This window comes from Manis pentadactyla, chromosome 2, assembly GCF_030020395.1.
Source record: "Manis pentadactyla isolate mManPen7 chromosome 2, mManPen7.hap1, whole genome shotgun sequence".
Classification (NCBI taxonomy): domain Eukaryota; kingdom Metazoa; phylum Chordata; class Mammalia; order Pholidota; family Manidae; genus Manis; species Manis pentadactyla.
In genome coordinates this window covers 35,782,777-35,801,686 of record NC_080020.1, presented here as the reverse complement: position 1 = coordinate 35,801,686, position 18,910 = coordinate 35,782,777, and the positions used below count along the sequence as shown (strand labels likewise).

General features: G+C 37.5%; 1 protein-coding gene across 4 annotated transcripts in view; it reads left to right on the top strand.

The window, feature by feature from the left end:
- Positions 1–18,683, top strand: part of GABRB2 (gamma-aminobutyric acid type A receptor subunit beta2) — a 230,575-nt gene extending 211,892 nt beyond the window's left edge. For all 4 annotated transcript variants that reach the window (XM_036919787.2, XM_036919710.2, XM_057491447.1 and 1 more), the window contains one exon: positions 12,716–18,683. In XM_036919787.2, the coding sequence (XP_036775682.1) occupies positions 12,716–13,063 (348 nt within the window). In that variant the 3' untranslated portion in view covers positions 13,064–18,683. The remainder of the gene's footprint in view (positions 1–12,715) is intronic.
- Positions 18,684–18,910: the final 227 nt, after the last annotated feature.

Below are 18,910 nucleotides of genomic sequence, written 5' to 3'. Positions count from 1 at the left end.
TGAGGTCTGCTCTTTTCTTCAGGTGTATGCAGTCTGGTGCAGCCCTCTTTACTGTTGCTCTTTCAGAATTAGTTGTATTAATTATATTTTAGTATTATATGCGGTTTTAGGAGGAAGCCTCTGTCTCACCTCTCATGCCTGTCATGCCTCTCACCATCTTTAATCCCTGTCACCACTTCCAAGCCTTTTAAATTGGGAAATGGTTTACCAAACCTTTTCTGATCATGATATAGCACAAGCTCAGTCCCTTCATCTGATTACTTCCATGATAATTAAAGTTACTTACTATTCTTTGAGTTTAATATAAAAGGTACTGTTTTAGGTGCTTTATATGAATTCTCTCATTTAATCCTCACAGCAACCCAGTAGGGCCAATACTGTTATACCTATTTTGCATCTGAGAAAACTGAGGCTTAGAATGTTTAAAATATCTTGCCTGCGATCACAGAGCTTTGTCACCCTACCTTTAACTAGTCTGTTTTTAACCCAAGCAACCCATTGGGCTTTAGAGGCCATTATTGCCTCAGCCCAAAAGAAGGTTTACCCTTAGAAAATTCCTACAGTCTAGAGGTCAAGAGTTTAGATATCTGTAGTAGACTACTTTGAAATCTAACCTGGGTCCCTCTCATTTCACAAAATGACTCTTACAAAATGCAGTCAAACCAAAGTTGACAGGAAAGGAAGGGAGAGAGAGGATCCGTGAAGCTGTCTAACTAAGTACTTACAGAGTGGTGTTGTGCAGACATAGAGGGCTCCCCACTGCCTGCCTCCTGCCTCCTGTCCCCAGTCCTGAGAACTGTGTCTCCCTCCCCTCCCCTAATAAAGTCCCCCTTTCTCCTCCCCACTCTGTGCTCAGGCCATGATCTCTGACTTGTCCACTTTCTTGTCACTGTTTCTTCAGCTGCATGTTCATATTTCCTAAATGTCCTCCCCTCAAAATAATAGAGAATTTCACTCTTTCAAAAGGACATATAATAGGTCCTAATGTACCACCAGTCTTAAGTGTGATAACCCTGAAATAAGACTGTTTGGGTTCAAATCTTAGATCGCTTATTACTGATGTTGTTACTTTTAGCAAGTGACTTAATTTTTCAGAACCTCAACTTGCTCATCTATGAAATGAGAGTTAATCAGAGCAAAGGATTGTGGTGAGGAACAGATGCAGTATCCATGGAGAATCCTTATAACTGTGCCTCAAATGTGTATACGGGCCCACTAAGTATAGACAAATGGTATTCACTGCTAATTCAACAGATACTTGTTGAGTCCCAAACATGCTCCTTGCCTTCACAGAGACCACATCTGAAAAGGTAGATCCATCTTAAATACCTATAGAAATAATATATATAATTATAAGTGAAAATATGGGCAGTGAGGAATGTGTCTACATTGCTATGAGAGCATTTATCAGGGACCGGACTCTCTCAAGGAAGATGCTAGAAAGTCTGATTAACAAAGACTCTGTGATGGAAGGAACATTTGAACTGAGGTCTGACAGTTGCACAATGCATAAGAGTAAGGGAGGAAGAATACGGATCCTCCTACTCCCGTACCTGTTGAAGCAGATGTCAGAAATTTCTTAGTGCTATTCAAACAGCCACATATAATTTGGTAGCAGCAACGTTCTATTAAAAAATTTTCTAGAGCTAGCAAATACTTTGTGGTAATTAAATATTTACCATTTGCATTTGTCATAAAGCATCTGTTCTGTAATGACACTGACCTTAGAATCAGTTGTTTTGCCATTATTGTGTACAGTGGGAAAACACAAGTATACACTTCAAGTTGTCTTGACTATATCACTTTTTAATTATTGATGAGTCCTTTTTCACCGGTGTATTTTAAAGCCCAGCTACTAGGTCCAGTGCTAGGTAAGACTAAACATGTGTCTAAACTACTCATAGGATTCAGTAATCAGTGTGAATCCTGGTACCCACCCCATCTGGCCCACTTCTGTTTAAGAGATCCATGTCAGCACCACCAGGAGGCCTCCTGCCATTCAAGAACCAAATTGAACTCTAAATGCACGGGAGCAAAGGTCACTGGCAGGGTTACGTGCATCTCCGTGGACTTGAGTGTGCTCTTGCTTCTTTCTGTGACCTTGCTGTTACATGTTCATGGGAATCCTGTCCATATAGCCTCCGTTAGGTCAGCTTTCTGACCTAATTAAATAAAAAAAAATAGGAGGCAGTGGTAAGGTTCTGTGGAGGGAGTGTCTCTGATACATGTGAGCGGTACTGATTATAGTCTAGTGGGGTTTTTTGAAGTCTTGGGCTAATTCTCTTTTTGAGTCATTATCTTCCAGGGGGAAGGAACTGTCAGATTTTTAGATGCATTGAAACATTGGTGCCTTATCTAAAGAGGAAAGAATCTAAACCTTGACTTCTTTCCTTCTAGATGAAAGCTAGACACAGATAATAATTTTCCTCTGACCCAGAACTGAGGCAATGTCAGTTGGTGGTTCTGTGTTCCCAAACCCATCCTCACTGGCTCATGGGACAAGGCTGGGGTCAGTTTCAACACCCAAGAATAAGAAGAAACCATGAGTCTCCCAATGACCTGGGATAATTTGAATCACAACTTTTAAGTCAATCATGACCCACCAGGAAGTCTTAAAATATTGACCTGATCAAGCACCGCATTTATTACTCACTGACATGGACTTTGGAAAATCAGGAAGAGTAGTGGTGCCTGTTGGGAAAAGCCACCCCCTTTCCCTCACACCAGAGTGCACTGTCATCACCCTTGATAGTAATTGTAAGCCCCAGGGGGCAAAGGTAACTTCTCTTCTGCTAAGGGTTCCCCATTCTTCCCCCTACCCCTGCACTTTCGAAACACTTAACTGAAATTTTTTCCAGCCTTGGGGGTAAAGAGACTAAAACAAATGTCTTCTATGATATTATTTAAAAATGGATTGGGAAATTATGAATTACTAATTACATGGTATAAAAATCTTTAGTAAGTCATCACCCATAATGCTTTGAGTTGTATGAACCAGCTAATGAAAAGATGAGATCAATCATCTCCCTCTAGCTTAGGACTTGAGTCAATAATTCAAATGGAAATTGAACTAGAGCAAACTTTACCTCTCAGGATATAAGCTCCCAGGTGTTAAAGCTTTTTTCAGTTATCAGGATTTGATAGAAAGAGTCTCCCATCTGAAATTTGTCAAAATAGGACTTTGAGCTTAGGTAAGTTCCTTGTAAAACTTTACTTCATTCCACACATCCTGAGGATCTGTAATAATTTAAAGCAAATCACTCCTTTGGATGAAAGAAATGTCCGTTAAAATGATATATTTTAAATATAGTTTCTTTCACTTTTTCCTCCTTCAGGAGTTTTTCAATATGATCCCAATCTTATGTTTTTTTTCCTTACAATTAAAATGACTCCTGACTTTCAACTTTAATTGAAACTAATAGCTCATACTTTATTAAATTAAGAAGTTAAATGCAGAAAGAATTCTACCAACACTCTAAAAGAAATTAGTCAATTTATCATGATTTTTTATGGCTGAAAAATATTCCATTGTGTATATGTACTACATCTTTTTCCATTCATCTATTAATGGATAGTTAGGTTGTTTTCATATCTTGGCTATTGCAAACAGTGCAGTGATAAACATAGGGGTGCATATATCTTTTTGAATCAGGGATTTTGTTTTATTTGGGTAAATTCATAGGAGTGAAATTACTAGATCAAATGGTATTCCTATTTTTAGTTTTTTGAGGAACTTCCATATTGCCTTCCACAGCAGTTGCACCAATTTGCATTCCAACCAACAGTGTAGCAGGGTTCCTATTTCTCCATACCTTAGCCAGCATTTGTTGTTTCTTGTCTTTTGAATAATAGCCATCCTAACTGGTGTGAAGTGATATCTATCTCTTTGTGGTATTAATTTGCATTTCCCTGGTAATTAGCAATGTGGAGCATCTTTTCACTTGCTTGTTGCCCATCTGAATTTCTTCTTTGTAGAAGTGTCCAGATCCTCTGCTTATTTTTTAATTGGGTTATTTGATTTTTGGGTGTTGAGGAGTGTTCTTTATATATTTTGGATGTTAACCCCTTATCAGATAAATTGTTTACAAATATATTCTCCCATAGTGTAGGATATCTTTTTGTTCTGTTGATGGTGTCCTTTGCTGTACATAAGCTTTTTAGTTTGATGTAGTCCCACTTGTTCATTTTTTCTTTTGTTACCCTTGCCTGAAGAGATGTGTCCAGGAAAAAATTGCTCACGCTTATTTATATCTAAGAGATTTTTGGCTATGGTTTCGTGGCTTACATTCATGTCTTTCATCTATTTCGAGTTTACTTTTGTGTATAGAGTTAGACAATAATCCAGTTTCATTCTGTTACATGTAGCTATCCAGTTTTGCCAACAACAATTGTTGAAGAGGCTGTCATTTTTCCATTGTATCTTCATGGTTCCTTTATCATATATTATTAGAGAATTCCACATAAATTAACACATGTAGAACAGAATCATTTTCCAAGAGAAATAAGTTTGATTCTGTGAGAGTAAAAGGAATGGAAGAGGTTAAGCCACAAAACATCAGGAAGACTATATATGAAATTTGAGCACAGAGAGATGCTGCAGAATTTGCCACAGCAAGGCCCATATGGTCAGGAAAACAAATACTAGTGCTGCATTGAGATCACAGCTTCCATAAGAGCTGCAAGTATGCAAACGTTTTGGCAAGTTTTCTTTATCGATTATTCTTATGTTACACCATTCATTAAAAAATAAAAGCTGGTAAAGCAATCAGTAATTACAGATTAAATGGAACTGAAAGACAAATTGTTTATAAATTAAATCTAAAAGGAATTTGATGCATCACCCTATGGGCTGAACTTTTAGGTGTGATTTTGAGCACCACAGTAATGTTTTAGGATTTGAATTTAAACGTCCCTCAAGCAGTATAGAGTCAACTTCTTCCTGTGGTCCTTAATACCAGCATCATGCATTTATATGATCTCCCTAGCCAGATTTGAATGTGTGATTCTGGATTTAATCTAACCGTCTAATAATTCGATTTAGCAAGTTTTATTTATACTTACTTTGTACCAACTGTAGTGGGCAACACTAATGGTACATAATGTAATAGGATACATAATGGTACATAAGCAATGGACTACAGTTTCTCCCCACATATTTACCATGATGAAGGAAATGAGGGTTCAGTGACATTATAGCCAGAGGATTTCACATGCTAGAGAGAGTTTAGCAAAGATTACTAAATCCACCTAGATTTTCTAGATGAAGAATACTGAGACCCAGAGTAAGTCAGGATTAGAACCAGTTCTCACCTCTGAGGTCAGTGTCCTTCCCATTCTGGCTATAGGTGTTAAGAGGGGAAGGGAGCATACGAGAAGGGCCAAAAGAGAGCAGGTTTGTTAGTTCCCCAGACAGCTCATGCTTGTTGAATGTTTTCTCACTTATGATCCTGTGTTATGACTTTCAAAAAAGTCTTATCTCCTGGGGTCCTTTAGAGAGAAAAATCTTATTCTCCTCTTTCTGCTTTCAAAGTCTACCTACCTCTTACTTCCTCTAAAAATTTCACTATGACTTGAAACAATAACATAAAACCTCATCACGCTCACTTGATCCATCCACTTGGCCAGATGGATTGTTTTGTGTGTCTAGGGCAGAATCTTTCCACTTTGTGATGATTACACAGTAGGGTCACACAGATCACAGATCCATAGAGAATGAATTCATTAGCAGGAATCAGTTTACTAAGGAAACTGATATCACTCATGAACATTCCTATGACAATTTAAAAAATTAAAAATCAAAACAACTATATGGCCCATATTTTAGGACCCTCTGTATGTATTCACTTCATAACTATTTTACCTAACTAGAAAAAGCACAAGGTTTGAATCTGCAAACATAAATGTAAATTATTGTTTTAACATTTAGTTAGCTTCAATGTACCCGTGAACTTCTGGATTTTGATAGGAAGGATTGTTTACAAAAAACTGATAGTGCTAACTCCATCCTGATAATATGGTTGTGAGATTTCAAACACTTTATAATAGTGTAAAAGAAACAAACAAAAAAAGTAAAAATAATCTCAGCCCTTTATTTTCTATTATTTTTTATTAAATAATAGCTGCAACTACCCAGCTATTCTAGCAGATTCTTGTATATTCACATTCCAGTTCTAAACTCCATATTTTGCTACTATTTCCTTACTTAATTTGGTGGAGGGATTTAAAAAGTTAAGAGGTGGGCCTTTTCTGGTTCTCCTAGAATTTCCATTTCATATTCCCATTGGGTGAACTTTCTTTCACCTCTTAGACTACTGAGTGCAACTAGGTGGTTTCAGAGTGTTTTTCCTTTGGAAACAGTGTTTTGGCTATTCCCAAGTGGTTAACAGTTCATTGCCTTAGCATTTCAAGTTATTCAGGTCACAATGTCATTTCATGGAAGATAAAACAAGATCTCTTACTCACACACTAGTCACAGTAATTGAAAATCACAGAGTTAGGATTTCTTGGATTTTGCAATTTCTCACTCTCCTCTTAATGTGAGTGGTGAACTGGGATTTAAAATATCCCCATTCTCCCTTCCCAGGATAAGCATGCGCTGCCAATGGGTCACTGAGGGATGTGATTTGTTTTTCTATATATGTGTGTGCAGGACAAGGCCATTCCTGTACAGTACACACCTGTCGCTGAGGAGGTGCAGCAAACCTGAAAACAGTTCTGGAATTAACAAATCACTACAAAAAATAACATCTTCATTGTTTAATGGAAATCTTTGGAGCAAAATGAAACTCTGTTAAACCAAAATTAACTTCCAGTAAAGCATAATTTCAAGAGCGATTTTTGAATGGGAAACAGAAGACTTTCTTTACTGGTATTGGCCTGCTTAACAGGACCTCTCCAAAAACTATTGTCGGGAATGGACACTAGTGAGTTAAAGTTCATAACTAGAAAGCTAAGAGTGTAGACCCTTGGACTAAAGCAAGGGCTTCAGTATAGCTCCTTGCAAAGCAATGTATCTACAGAGAATGATAATTTCTTCACTAGTCTATCTCTTCTTTCTCTCTCCTTCCATTTACTTATGCTTCCTTCTTTCTCTTGTTTTAATCACTAACAACAAAATTCTCATGGCTGTTTGAATAGGTGAAAACTCCAAGACACAAACATTTGATAAATATTTAGGTATGCTTTCCACCTTACACAGATTGCTGCATGGTCTTTCTGATTAAAGGGAAACTATCTCTTGTTAATGCCCTAATCAAGACAAAGGACGGTTTAATGGTTTCTCTGGTGTCTCACTGCTCAAGTGAAGAGAAAGACAATTAGGAAATCCACTTGGGCAAGTCTGAAAGGTTGGTGTGGAGACCCAATTCAAAGATTAGCTGAATCCAAGTAACAATTGCTATTCCTTACATTTTCTGAAATTTCTCCACCCAAGTACAGCCGATACAGAAATGGCATTCCAAGAGAGGACTCATAATTGAAGAAAGCTGCAAGATATGCAATTGCGTTGTTTGACCCTCAGAAGCAGGAACCTTGAAAGAAACAATTCAGTTCTAGCTGCACTACATGCTGACTGTGCAACTCTGGGCAACTCACTAACTAGCCCTAATTATCAATGTTTAACATGAGAATATTAAAATTAACTCCCTCAAAGAGTTATGGTCAAGATTAAATATCAGAGTTATGTAAAGCTTTAATACAATGCTTGTCTCCAGGAAACTATAAACATAAGTTACATATGTTCTAGCTCTCTGAAAGCTGTTTTTCGGCTTAGTGGTGCAGACTGTGGTGAGAACCTCAGCTGTTTTGTGGTTTCTCAAGGCCTCTGCTTCTTCTTTATTTAAAGTTGTGTCCTGCTGCTGCTTTCCCACAGCCTAATCTCTTTCCATGTGTGAATCCAGCTCAGCATAGCATCACTTAGGGGCTTGTTAGAAATGCAGATTGTTGAGCCTTAGCCCAGACTTACCAAGGCAGGGGCTCTGGAAGTGGGGCCCAGAGATCTGTGTTTTAACGAGGCTTCCAGGGGATTCTGATGTTTGCTCAAGATTGGGAACCCAAGAATAGACTATACCACCCACCAAACCAAACAGAAAGGAGTGGTTTTTCCCAAGACAGAAATTGTCACTAGTAAGGCTGACAAACAGTCAAACCACAGATGCCTACTTGAAAGTGTTACCGTTAATAGTATTTTACATTAGCTCTCCTGCTTAATGGCATCTAGATTCAGACACTCTTACCCACTCCTCATGAAAAAGTTTGCAGTCACCCAGGTATCTTGCCCCTACTGTGCACTCAGGGCCCTTCATCTATGACTCCTGGACTATGCAGACATTTGCAGGCTGCTGCTGTGCCTAAGCGCCACCCAGCAAGAAAGACCAGATTCTAATTCCCACTCTGCCACCTAGTCACTGAATCAACGTGTGTTAGGTTTTTTAACCTCCCTGTGTATTATTTTCAGAGATTGAGATCAGTACTTGCCCAACAGAGCTGCAGGGACAACTGAAAAAGGGCAATATGTAAAATGCTTAGGCCTGCTTCTCACTAAGCTCCCTTCTCTGGAGCAAGAATGTGGCATCAGTCATGCAAATGGTCTAGGGCACTATGGGAAATGCTCAGGTAGCTGAGCATGCTGCAGTAGTGAGAGACCTGAATAAATAGAGGCAGAAGCCTTGGCCCAGGAGAGGAACTCAAGAAGTAGTCTCATGCAGTTCCAACGTTTTGACGAAGGTTGCAAGGTTAAAGCCATCCACTGATGACTCATGCAGGGCTTAAGTGGGTTATGAAGGGTCATAAAATTAATCCCATTCAACCAGCATTTCTTGAGCACCTGTATGTGACAGGTGCCATGCCCCATGCTTGGGGATTCTACAGTTGGTGAATGAGACAGATCTTGTTTCTGCCCTTACCAAAAAGTATAGTCTGATGGAGCAGACAAGCATTAAATAAAGAGTCGTAATGATGCACCTATGGTGAAAGGTTGAAGTGCTGTGAGGAAAGACAAGCAAGGGCCTTTCCCCTCTGCCACACCAGCACTGGAGACGTCCCCCTCTTTGACCTTGATCTGGGGGCTGTTTTCCTCAGTAGTCAGGAGGATGCGGGCGGGCTCTCTGAACCCACGGAGCCAGCACTCTCACTCCTTCTGTGAAATAAAAGGCAGCTTGGACTTGCCTCACCTCAGCACTCAGAAGTAACTCAGTCCAGGCTTACTTATTATATTTAATAAATGTAATAATTTATTATAACAAAAATATACAATGTGTACTATGTACTAAGCATTGTTCTCAGCACTTTACAGAAGCCACTAATCAAAGCAAAATTAAATAATATGGTGAATTCAAAGGTCTGGTTTGTTTACACAGTCCATAACATTAAAAACTGACTGTAGAAGATCAAATTTTATTATTTTAATGAATTATTTATTGCTATTTATAGCAAGATCATTTATGATTTTTGAGCACTTACTATGTACAAAACTAGGCTAAGTGTTTTTCATGCGCTGTCTTTTTTATTCCTCCCGAACAGCTGCAGGAGACTAGTATTCATACTTTCCCCCCGCTTCACATGTAAGAAAACTGAGCTGACAGAAGTTGAGTTATGTGCCCAAGGTCTCAAACCTAGTGAGTGGCTCAACCCAGAATCCAAACCTGGATTGTCTGAGTTCAGAATCAGACTTAGAAACACTGCACTATATTCCCCTTTGAACAGAAAGCAGACGCATTTCCAGGTGTTGATTAAGCTGATACTGCAGACCTCGAAAAAGCTCAGAATTGGTGATCACAAACCAAGTGAGGTAAACAGAGGCTGTGGCGTGGTATCAGGGGAGAGATTCGCCTCATCTTTGAGGAGGCAAGTGAAGCAGGCTAGCATATACGGAAGGCTTTAGAGAGGATATGAGAAAGTATTCCAATGTCCTGTGACAGACATGGAGCGGTAGCACTTCATAAACTGTTAGTGATGTTCAGTGATCAGTCCTCCTCACCCACCACCACCTTGCGCCCACGTCAGACCGTGCAGATCTCCAGTAGCACTGAGATGATTACGTTTACCTACAGAAAGCTCATCCCCCATATCTATTCTAGATACACTGCAAGGGCAATATACTTAGTTTTCTTTGGGGCATAGTTATTTATTGTGTTTTCCTGCCTCACTGGAAGCTCTGTCTATTCTACTGCATTCACATAGCATGTCAAAATAAACAACTTTACATAGTGCTGGAGTTTCCTAAGTTCTTCCTGAATATTCTTTCTCATTAGTCTCCCAAAACCCTGTTCATGGTTGAAGAAACCTAGATTCAAAGGGATTAAGTAATTTTTCCAAGGTCATAAATAACAACAGAAGAGCCAGAACTCTAGTCTTTTGATTCCAAATCCAATATCCTTTCTGGAGACTGGTGCTGCCATGGAGACCAGGAAGGCCTCTTCCTCACCACTGCAGCTGTGACACTTGGCACAGTGCCAGACACAGTGGTGCTCAGGGGATCTTTTTTTTTTAATTTGTGAATAAATAATAAATAAATAATAGGCCTTCTGGAATGATTTTTCTCTCACAAATCTTGAATTTCATAGGCAATGAAATAGAAACCCACCTAAATTAAACTACCCAAGGATCATTATTCTAAATTTAGAACAAGTGGCCCTTAGTAATAACCCACTGCTCCCATAATTTTTATTATGATTGCTATTATTGATGTATATTTTTACTTCGGCCAAATCTGGTGTCTATTCATAATTGTTTTTATTATAGTTACTCAATAGAAAAACAAATATCTTGGTGCTTTGACAGGGGAAACTCCTGACATCATCATGTCAATTGCATAGCAGTCAAAGAAATTTTGCTAAAAGCTATTTCTTAGGTAGTTAAAATAAGAGTTAACAACCCACAGCAGAACAGAAAATAAGTACACTATCTGAAATAACAAGGATGCTACGTTTCCCACTTCCATTAGCTTTCCCTGAATGTTGCAAAGTTACACCCCTCTCCCCCAAGTTTTGGACTCTAATGATGAAAGTTTGAATTCCAGTTCGACTATTTAGTAGCTATGTGACTTTGGGAAATTTGATGAATGCTGTGACTTATAACAGAGGGAAATAATTCCTTTTCAAAGGATGGCTGTGAGTATTCATCAGTGGCACATAGTAAGTGCTTTTAAGTATCTGCTTCCTTCCTACAGCCGCTGAACCCATCATTAAAACCATTACCTGGCCCTTCTTTGATTGAAGTGTTTCAACGTTTGTTTGATTTAATTTCCAGATCTTCCAAACATTTAAAAGTAACCTTAAGAATATATTTCTCTAATATTTCCATGAAGCAAAATGCTACCATAAACCAAACATATAGAATATCTGATTAGTGGGCAGAGATTAATTGGCCAATTATTATGTCCCAGCATACTTTATAGCTCCTATTTCTCAAAAGATTTTAGATTTGAATTTATAATACAGGGTCATTAAGCCACATCTGAAAGCTAATTGTTAGTATATAATCTTAGCAACAGTTTTTTGCCTTCTGCCTAATTCATGAAGCTCAGAGCATTGTATCTTCCAGTTAAGTGTGATTTTATCCTTTGCTTCCACATATCATCATACTATTACTGGCTATTTTCCCTTTGTTTTATCATTTCAAAAATCTTACTGGCAATTGGTATATTCTGATTTTCCATCAAAATAAATATACTCTTATATAATAACAACATGTTGCAAGGCTAGACTTTATTAACAGTAGCAATTGAGAACTCTTAAAAATAAGATAGATAAATCTTCCCTTCCTAACAAAACAGAAAACATTCCATAACTGTTTAATATTTGGGAATCATGGTGTCAATATTCATTCTTTACTTATAGCTTTGCCAAGAAGAAATCATCCAAGAGGAAAAAATGGTCACCCTATGCACACAGCCACCTTAATTCTACTCCCTGGACTCAGGACAGCCAATTTTGGGCTGACACTCAACCCAAGTCCTGCCTTCGTCCTTTCTCCTTCAAGTCCATTACCCCACTCACCCCTCCACCACCCACAGTCTGTCCAGCTGTTACTTTCATGTTGCTTGTTGTTTTGAGTTCCACTGCATTTTGGCAAGCCACATGTTGCCTGCATTTATATGGTTCAAAGCTCTTCCTTTACCCTACTTATACTGATGCTGCAAATTTAAGGTGGCATCCTGTAACTGGATGTTAAGAAGCATCAGTTAAATGAAGTTATAACAAAATTGTTTCTGGCGTTTATAGAAAGTGCTTACTAAGTGTTATCTACTGTTTTTAGTTCTAGTTCTATCATGAATCCACCTGTAATTAGGCTACTATTGTGAGCACAATGCATCAACTAATCCCCTAATAATATTTCATACATAGTACAGTTTAAATGGTTTAAGTATTCATATCAAGAGTGTAAATTCTTTGACAGGTGTCTGGCTTCTATTTCTCTGCATGCCCTAAGCAGAAATAATTAAAAAGGCACTATCAACAGTCTATTATATTATTACATCATACGACAATCCTCTAGGCTTGGATTATTATACCACTTAAAAGATGAAGAAACTGAAACTCCCACAGCTTATAATGGCAGAGCCACACTTCAAATTTAGGTGATGTAACTTGCAAAGACAGCTCTCCTAACCAGTGCGATAAATACTACCTAAACTACACATCGTTGTGCCTTGCATAATAAGCACCAGTAAAGGCACGTTGTTCTGATTGTCTTCTTCGGCTCTTCTCCCTGGCAGATGGACCCCCATGAGAACATCTTACTGAGCACTCTCGAGATAAAAAATGAAATGGCCACATCTGAGGCTGTGATGGGACTTGGAGACCCCAGGAGCACAATGCTGGCCTACGACGCCTCCAGCATCCAGTACCGGAAAGCTGGGCTGCCCAGGCATAGTTTTGGCCGAAATGCCCTGGAACGACACGTGGCACAGAAGAAAAGCCGCCTGCGGAGACGCGCCTCACAGCTGAAAATCACCATCCCCGACTTGACGGACGTGAACGCCATAGACCGGTGGTCCCGCATATTCTTCCCTGTGGTTTTTTCCTTCTTCAACATCGTCTATTGGCTTTACTATGTGAACTAAAGTAGCCTCCCATGGGAAGCAAGGACTAGATTCCTCCTCAAACCAGTTGTACAGCCTGATGTAGGACTTGGAAAACACATCAATTCAGGACAAAAGTGATGCTAAAATACCTTAGTTGCTGGCCTATCCTGTGGTCCATTTCATGCCATTTGGGTTGCTTCTGCTAAGTAATGAACACACTATGGTCCTTGCGGTTTTCCAGTTAAAGTGCAAGTGATTTGTACACATGCTGGCAGGACTGAGACTGAGTGTTCCACATTCTCTGCTGAGTATGCAGCCTCTAGGGAGGGGGATTATATAGAAGATAGTCTTAGAAGGATCAATAGCATTGTGAGTCATCTCACTGAGATGTGGTTGTATCCAGATACTCCCCATCTTCATTCCTGAGATTGGCATGCTGTGAGATGGCACCGTGCTTATGAAACATAATCTGTAATGTCATGCAAACATGATGACTGAAGATGGTCTGTGCTGTTTATGAAGGTGGTAATTGTGCCATGGGAAGATCCCCCTGAATTCTAGAAGGTTCTCATGGAGTTTAAATAGGATGGGAGTCAAGACAGAGACTCAGGACCTAATTTAGCCCAGTCTCTGTTTGCTTGAGCACAGGGAATCAATCATGTCTTCCACTTTGACATTTAGAGGTGGGGAGACTTCCGAACATTGTCATGCATGGCAGCCAAAGAATTTTTTTCTAAAAAACTATTCAGCAGATGGTTAAAATAAGAGTTAACAATCCTGAGCAGAGTGGAAAATCCAGAAGCAACTCTTATAGCAAGATTAAGCAAGGGAGCAGCGTGACCTTTATTGGCCCTGCACAGTATCTGGTCCATATATATTATGTTTGAGTGGCAAAAGGTAGAGTGAGAGAGATTTTTTTTTCCAACCTTATAAGGTTTTCACAGCATACCTAAAGAGGTTTTTAGTGTATCTAATCAAAAGGCAACCACAAAATAGAAAAGTTAATGAATTAAAAGTATCTTAGATGTAGGTTAGATTGGTAGTTGGTCAGTTATACTAATATAGAGCCCAGACAAAGCTAGCAAGCATTCTGCTTTTCTCTGACAATGTCAACTGTCTCCACAACATTTTCCAGTACATTTATTTCTGAATTTAATAGGGTATTTCAAAAGAAGGATGTGTTCATTCCTTTAAAGGATTATGGTCCTTTCTAGCTTTTCTCACTTCTGAAATTCTGATTATATTCTAAGGAGACAGACAAAGTAAGTCTTTGGAGAGATTTACTGAACTATATTTCCTTCTGTGCAATGAAGTCCACCTTTGTATTTTTCATAGAAAAAAAACACTTCAAAGATCATGTGCACAAGTAGAGTTAGTTTGTGGGTTTGTTAGGTTTGATTTTTTTTTAAGGGTGCTTTCATTGTGTATGTTCTATCTGCCTAATCAAAGAAAATACAAAAAGTAGTGGAAAAGAGGATAACAACAAAGCCACATTAACTTGATGAATGTTATGAGCCTCACTCAATATTGCAGAAAAAATATATAACTGATAACCAGGCAGGCATGATTTATTGTTTTTATTCAATGCTTAAATTACATTGATGTGCTTCTTTCTATACTAATTGGACTTGTGAATTCATATGTTGGGCAAGAAAGAGAATAAGCTAATATATTTTATTTCTATCAATGTGAGGTTCATATTTAACTTTTCTTGGAGAAAACAGTGTATTGCTAATTTTTTGTTAAAAGTTTGATTTGATTGAACTTTTTCTTGGAAATGAATTTGCTCTTTCTACTTAAAAACAAAACAAGACAAAACCTTCTTCAGAGTAACATCCCGAATTGTGCATAGTAACCAAAGCTGGCATCTGCCTGTGGATAAACTGTATGTTTCCTTCCTCTGATGATTTTAGCAGCTGGAATGTGATGGAGTCCTGCTGTCCTTCCATTTCAACTGTTAGAGAGAAAAAAAAAAAAAAGCTTTAGCATTCAGCTTTCTGCATTTGCCCCAAGATGAGATGACTTTTTTTTCTTCACCAGCATAGGGAATCATTGCAATGGTTCTCACGAACCATTATTTTTTGATTTTACACTTGAACACCTCTGAGTATCCGACCAAGGTTCTGTCCATGGGCTCAGAGTAGAGATTTCTTACATTTTTCCAGGGACACACTTTCTCCTAGGCAATAATTTTGGGCATCACACTAATAAAAGTGCCTGCCCTTTGCTGCCAGGGATTAAAATTTGAGTAGCATATATCAGGAAGGAGCATATTGATAACTCAGGTGCACAACTCCAAAATGCCATTCTGAAAAGGTTTTTCTAGAGACAACTCAGAGCCCAAGTCTGGAAGGGGGCTCTTATTTGCAATTCATCATAAAAGCCATAAAAATTCTTGATATTGTCATTTATGGTTACAACACAATTTTGATATCCAGGGAAGTCAACAGGGTAATCTAGATCAAAGTGGAGAGAAGCAACTTCGCAGCAGGAGCCTCAATAGCATATGACCATGGATTCATTTCTGCTCACAGAAACTAGGAAAGGAGAAAGATGGGGCCTTGGATCAGATGCCTTAGAGTGAGATCCATACATTGGCATTCAGTAAACACATGGGTAGAAACAACTGCCCAGAGGTAACAGTAGATGTAGAATTTATTCTTAAACTGTATTTTTACTGTAGTTGAATTAGATTGTAGTCACTAAATTGGGGGAGAGTTGAGGAGGGCTGCTAGTTCTCATGAGTCTATGAAGACTAGTCAGCTTGATGTCCAGTGGTTAAATATAAGGACCACAAAAGTGTGTTTTGGCAATTCTGATATGGTATTACTATCAGTTTACACATACATATGTATAGTTTTCTTTTGATTATAAAACAGCCAGATAGCCAGCAATTAAGGTGTTTTTCATCTTTGTGAAATTCATAGACAAATTCTAAAATGCACAGTTTAAATGAAATATTTGATCTCAATCTGTATATATATATATTGTACATGACTGCTAGTAGGTATGAAATGCATTTTCAGAACTGAAAACTCATGCAACATAATCATGTGTTTGCATAAGGAATGTTACTATTCTTTCTACTGCAATTTAATAATGGGAAAATACTTAAGCAGTGCCATCTAGACCTTTTCTCATGTCTTCAAAAACAGTGCTAAGTAAAAAAAAAAAGTTAATAAAAATGGTTTATGAAGCAAAAGACCTTACATTCTAGCATTAGGGATACAAAAAGTCTGTCAGCTTACAAAAGCACAACACATAGAGAAAGTTCAGTGAAATGCATAAAGAGGAAATGAATCGCATTTATATTAAGCAAGACCTGCATTAAATTGGCAACTAACAGAATTTTCATTTTCAATAGGTAACTGTTCCAATTTTATGATTAACTGAATATTCAACAACAAAAACAGCAAAACAACCAACAAACAACAGGTCTTACAACATATCTACATGTATATATGTGTATATATAGGTCCACATAAACATACATACATGTATATGCATCATATGTTGGAAAACAAAAGGAATAAGCTAATATGTTTTATGTCCTTCATTAAACCAGCATATGCATATTTTTAATTTGGCAACCTATAAATCAACATATTGAAACAAGTAATACAGGGTACTGAGCATTTCTCTATCAGCATTTCTCTACAGTTCTCACGAACCGTTGCACAGTTTGACACCACAATAGTACTGTACCTCGGAACATCGCAAATTAACTAGTTCTCCCACTGCTTGTCTACCTGCTCTTTTTCAAGGAAACAATTGACATTGTCCATTGGTGATTTAAAAACAAAAATGTCTTAAGAAAACAAACAAAATGATGAAAAAAATTCCTCCTAGGAGGAAGAAAAAAAAATAACTAAATCCACCATGTTGGTTAGGGCAAATATCCTCAACTGTAGCCATCCTGCCATTTTGCTAAGTGTACAGAGTCCATGTAATGTGAGCAACCATAACTTTCACTGAGCATATGTAAATATTAAAACAGATTTCTTAAATATTTTTAACTTCTAATTTGTATTTTATGGTAAGGCAATGTGCTAATTCTGTTTATGGCTTAAGTTCATGTGTTATATTATGTAAATAATTAAACATGCTGTAAATGAATAGTCAGTAGATACAAATAATTGTTTAATTTTTTCCTAGTTTTTCTCGATTTTTTACTAAGTACAGTTATTGCAGTGCCCCAGCAGAGTAATTTAAACACCCTTTTGCATAAATGGTTGGGATCCCAGAAGGAAGGGTTTCAATTTGCTGTCACACACACACGCACACATACACATATGCACATACACATACACATGCACACACATTCAAGCACACATACTCTATCACTTGCCCACTCACTCACTCTCACTCTCACCCTTTTTGTTGGAAATGCTGTAGTGTTTGTGTAGTCAGTTAGCAACCAAGAGATAGCTTTAGAAATGGAAACTGGGAAAAACGGAAATGATCATTGATACCTTGATAGAGTTTTTTTATATATGAGAGTTTAAGAAACCAAAGGTTGTAACTTAAGTTTCAATTTTCAAAGAGTAAAAGTTTATACTAATGGCACCACAGGAAATAAAAATGCCTATTCATACCTGCTCCATAAATTTGTTATACCTAATACATACTAGAAGACTGTTTTGTTAAATAATAGCATTTTGTTCTTAGATAGTATTGTTCCTTTTAACCAAAGACTCCAGAATTACTAAAAAACAAAAAAGAAAAGAAAAAAGGAAAAATGGTGGAAAATTGAAAAAAAAAGATAACTGCTTCACACCAAAGGTATAAAAAATATTTTCCAAATACACTAGGAACATTGTAAAAAGGAATAAGGAGCAAACACAATGCTAATTAAGATACTGCCCTAAAGAACTCATTTACTGAAAAAAAAAATCTCTCTTAAACATCTATTAGTTATTTGGAAATTGAAGCAAATATTTCTGTAAATATATGCAAAAGTCTGACATCAGATTTTATTTTGCTTTGAGAAGTCCTTTTATGATAAATATGATTCAAAATGATGGAAAACAAAACTTTGTGTTTTTTAACTTTCAAAATCTAATGTCTCCCTTGTCATATGTTAACCTGAGGTCTGTATGTATGTCCTACACCATCTGAGGCAAGTTGACAGTTTCATCAGCTTGTATTGTTCCCTTCTCAGTTCAGAAATTTGAGTTCCCCCATGATCACTTTAAACACAATTAATTCAAAGTTGCAAATAATTTAAATTCCATAACATGTTTCATTTTTATCTGCATGGGTGTTCAAATATTCTGTTATCAGTATTGTCCCTGCACAGTTCTGAAATGTCCTTTTATAAAAAGTGATATTCTAGTTTCTTCACAATGTAATGATTATCGGCCTTACTAATTACCTTGTAGCCTTTCTTAATATGCACATAATGCACATTTTTCCAGTGGCTAGAAAACACAGAACACAAGTGAACATCATTGCATTTATTTTCATGTCTTTCTAAAAACAGGATTACTAAAATCTCTGGGATACATGAGATAGTAACAAATGAGGATTATAAATGAGTAGCACATAAGAATTATTTTCTTGAATTTAAACTTATTACAGCCAGTTTGAGCATGTAAATATCTAATAATGTTGGCTAGTGTGTAACTCTTGAACTAAGAAACATAAATAAAACTTAAAAGGATGTGTGTGTGTATTTTCATTGGGTTCAGAATAGACATTTTTTAAATCTATTAGGATGAGTTAGATTGGAGAATCATGGCTTTTGTGAAAAACAATGAAAAACTTGGAAACTTGGGACCTGCTTTCAGGTAGACTTGAGTTGAGCTCTGACATGCCAAATATGAAGCGCATGATTGTGCAGTTGTTTAACCCACCTAACTCTCAATTTTCTTATGTGTAAAGCAA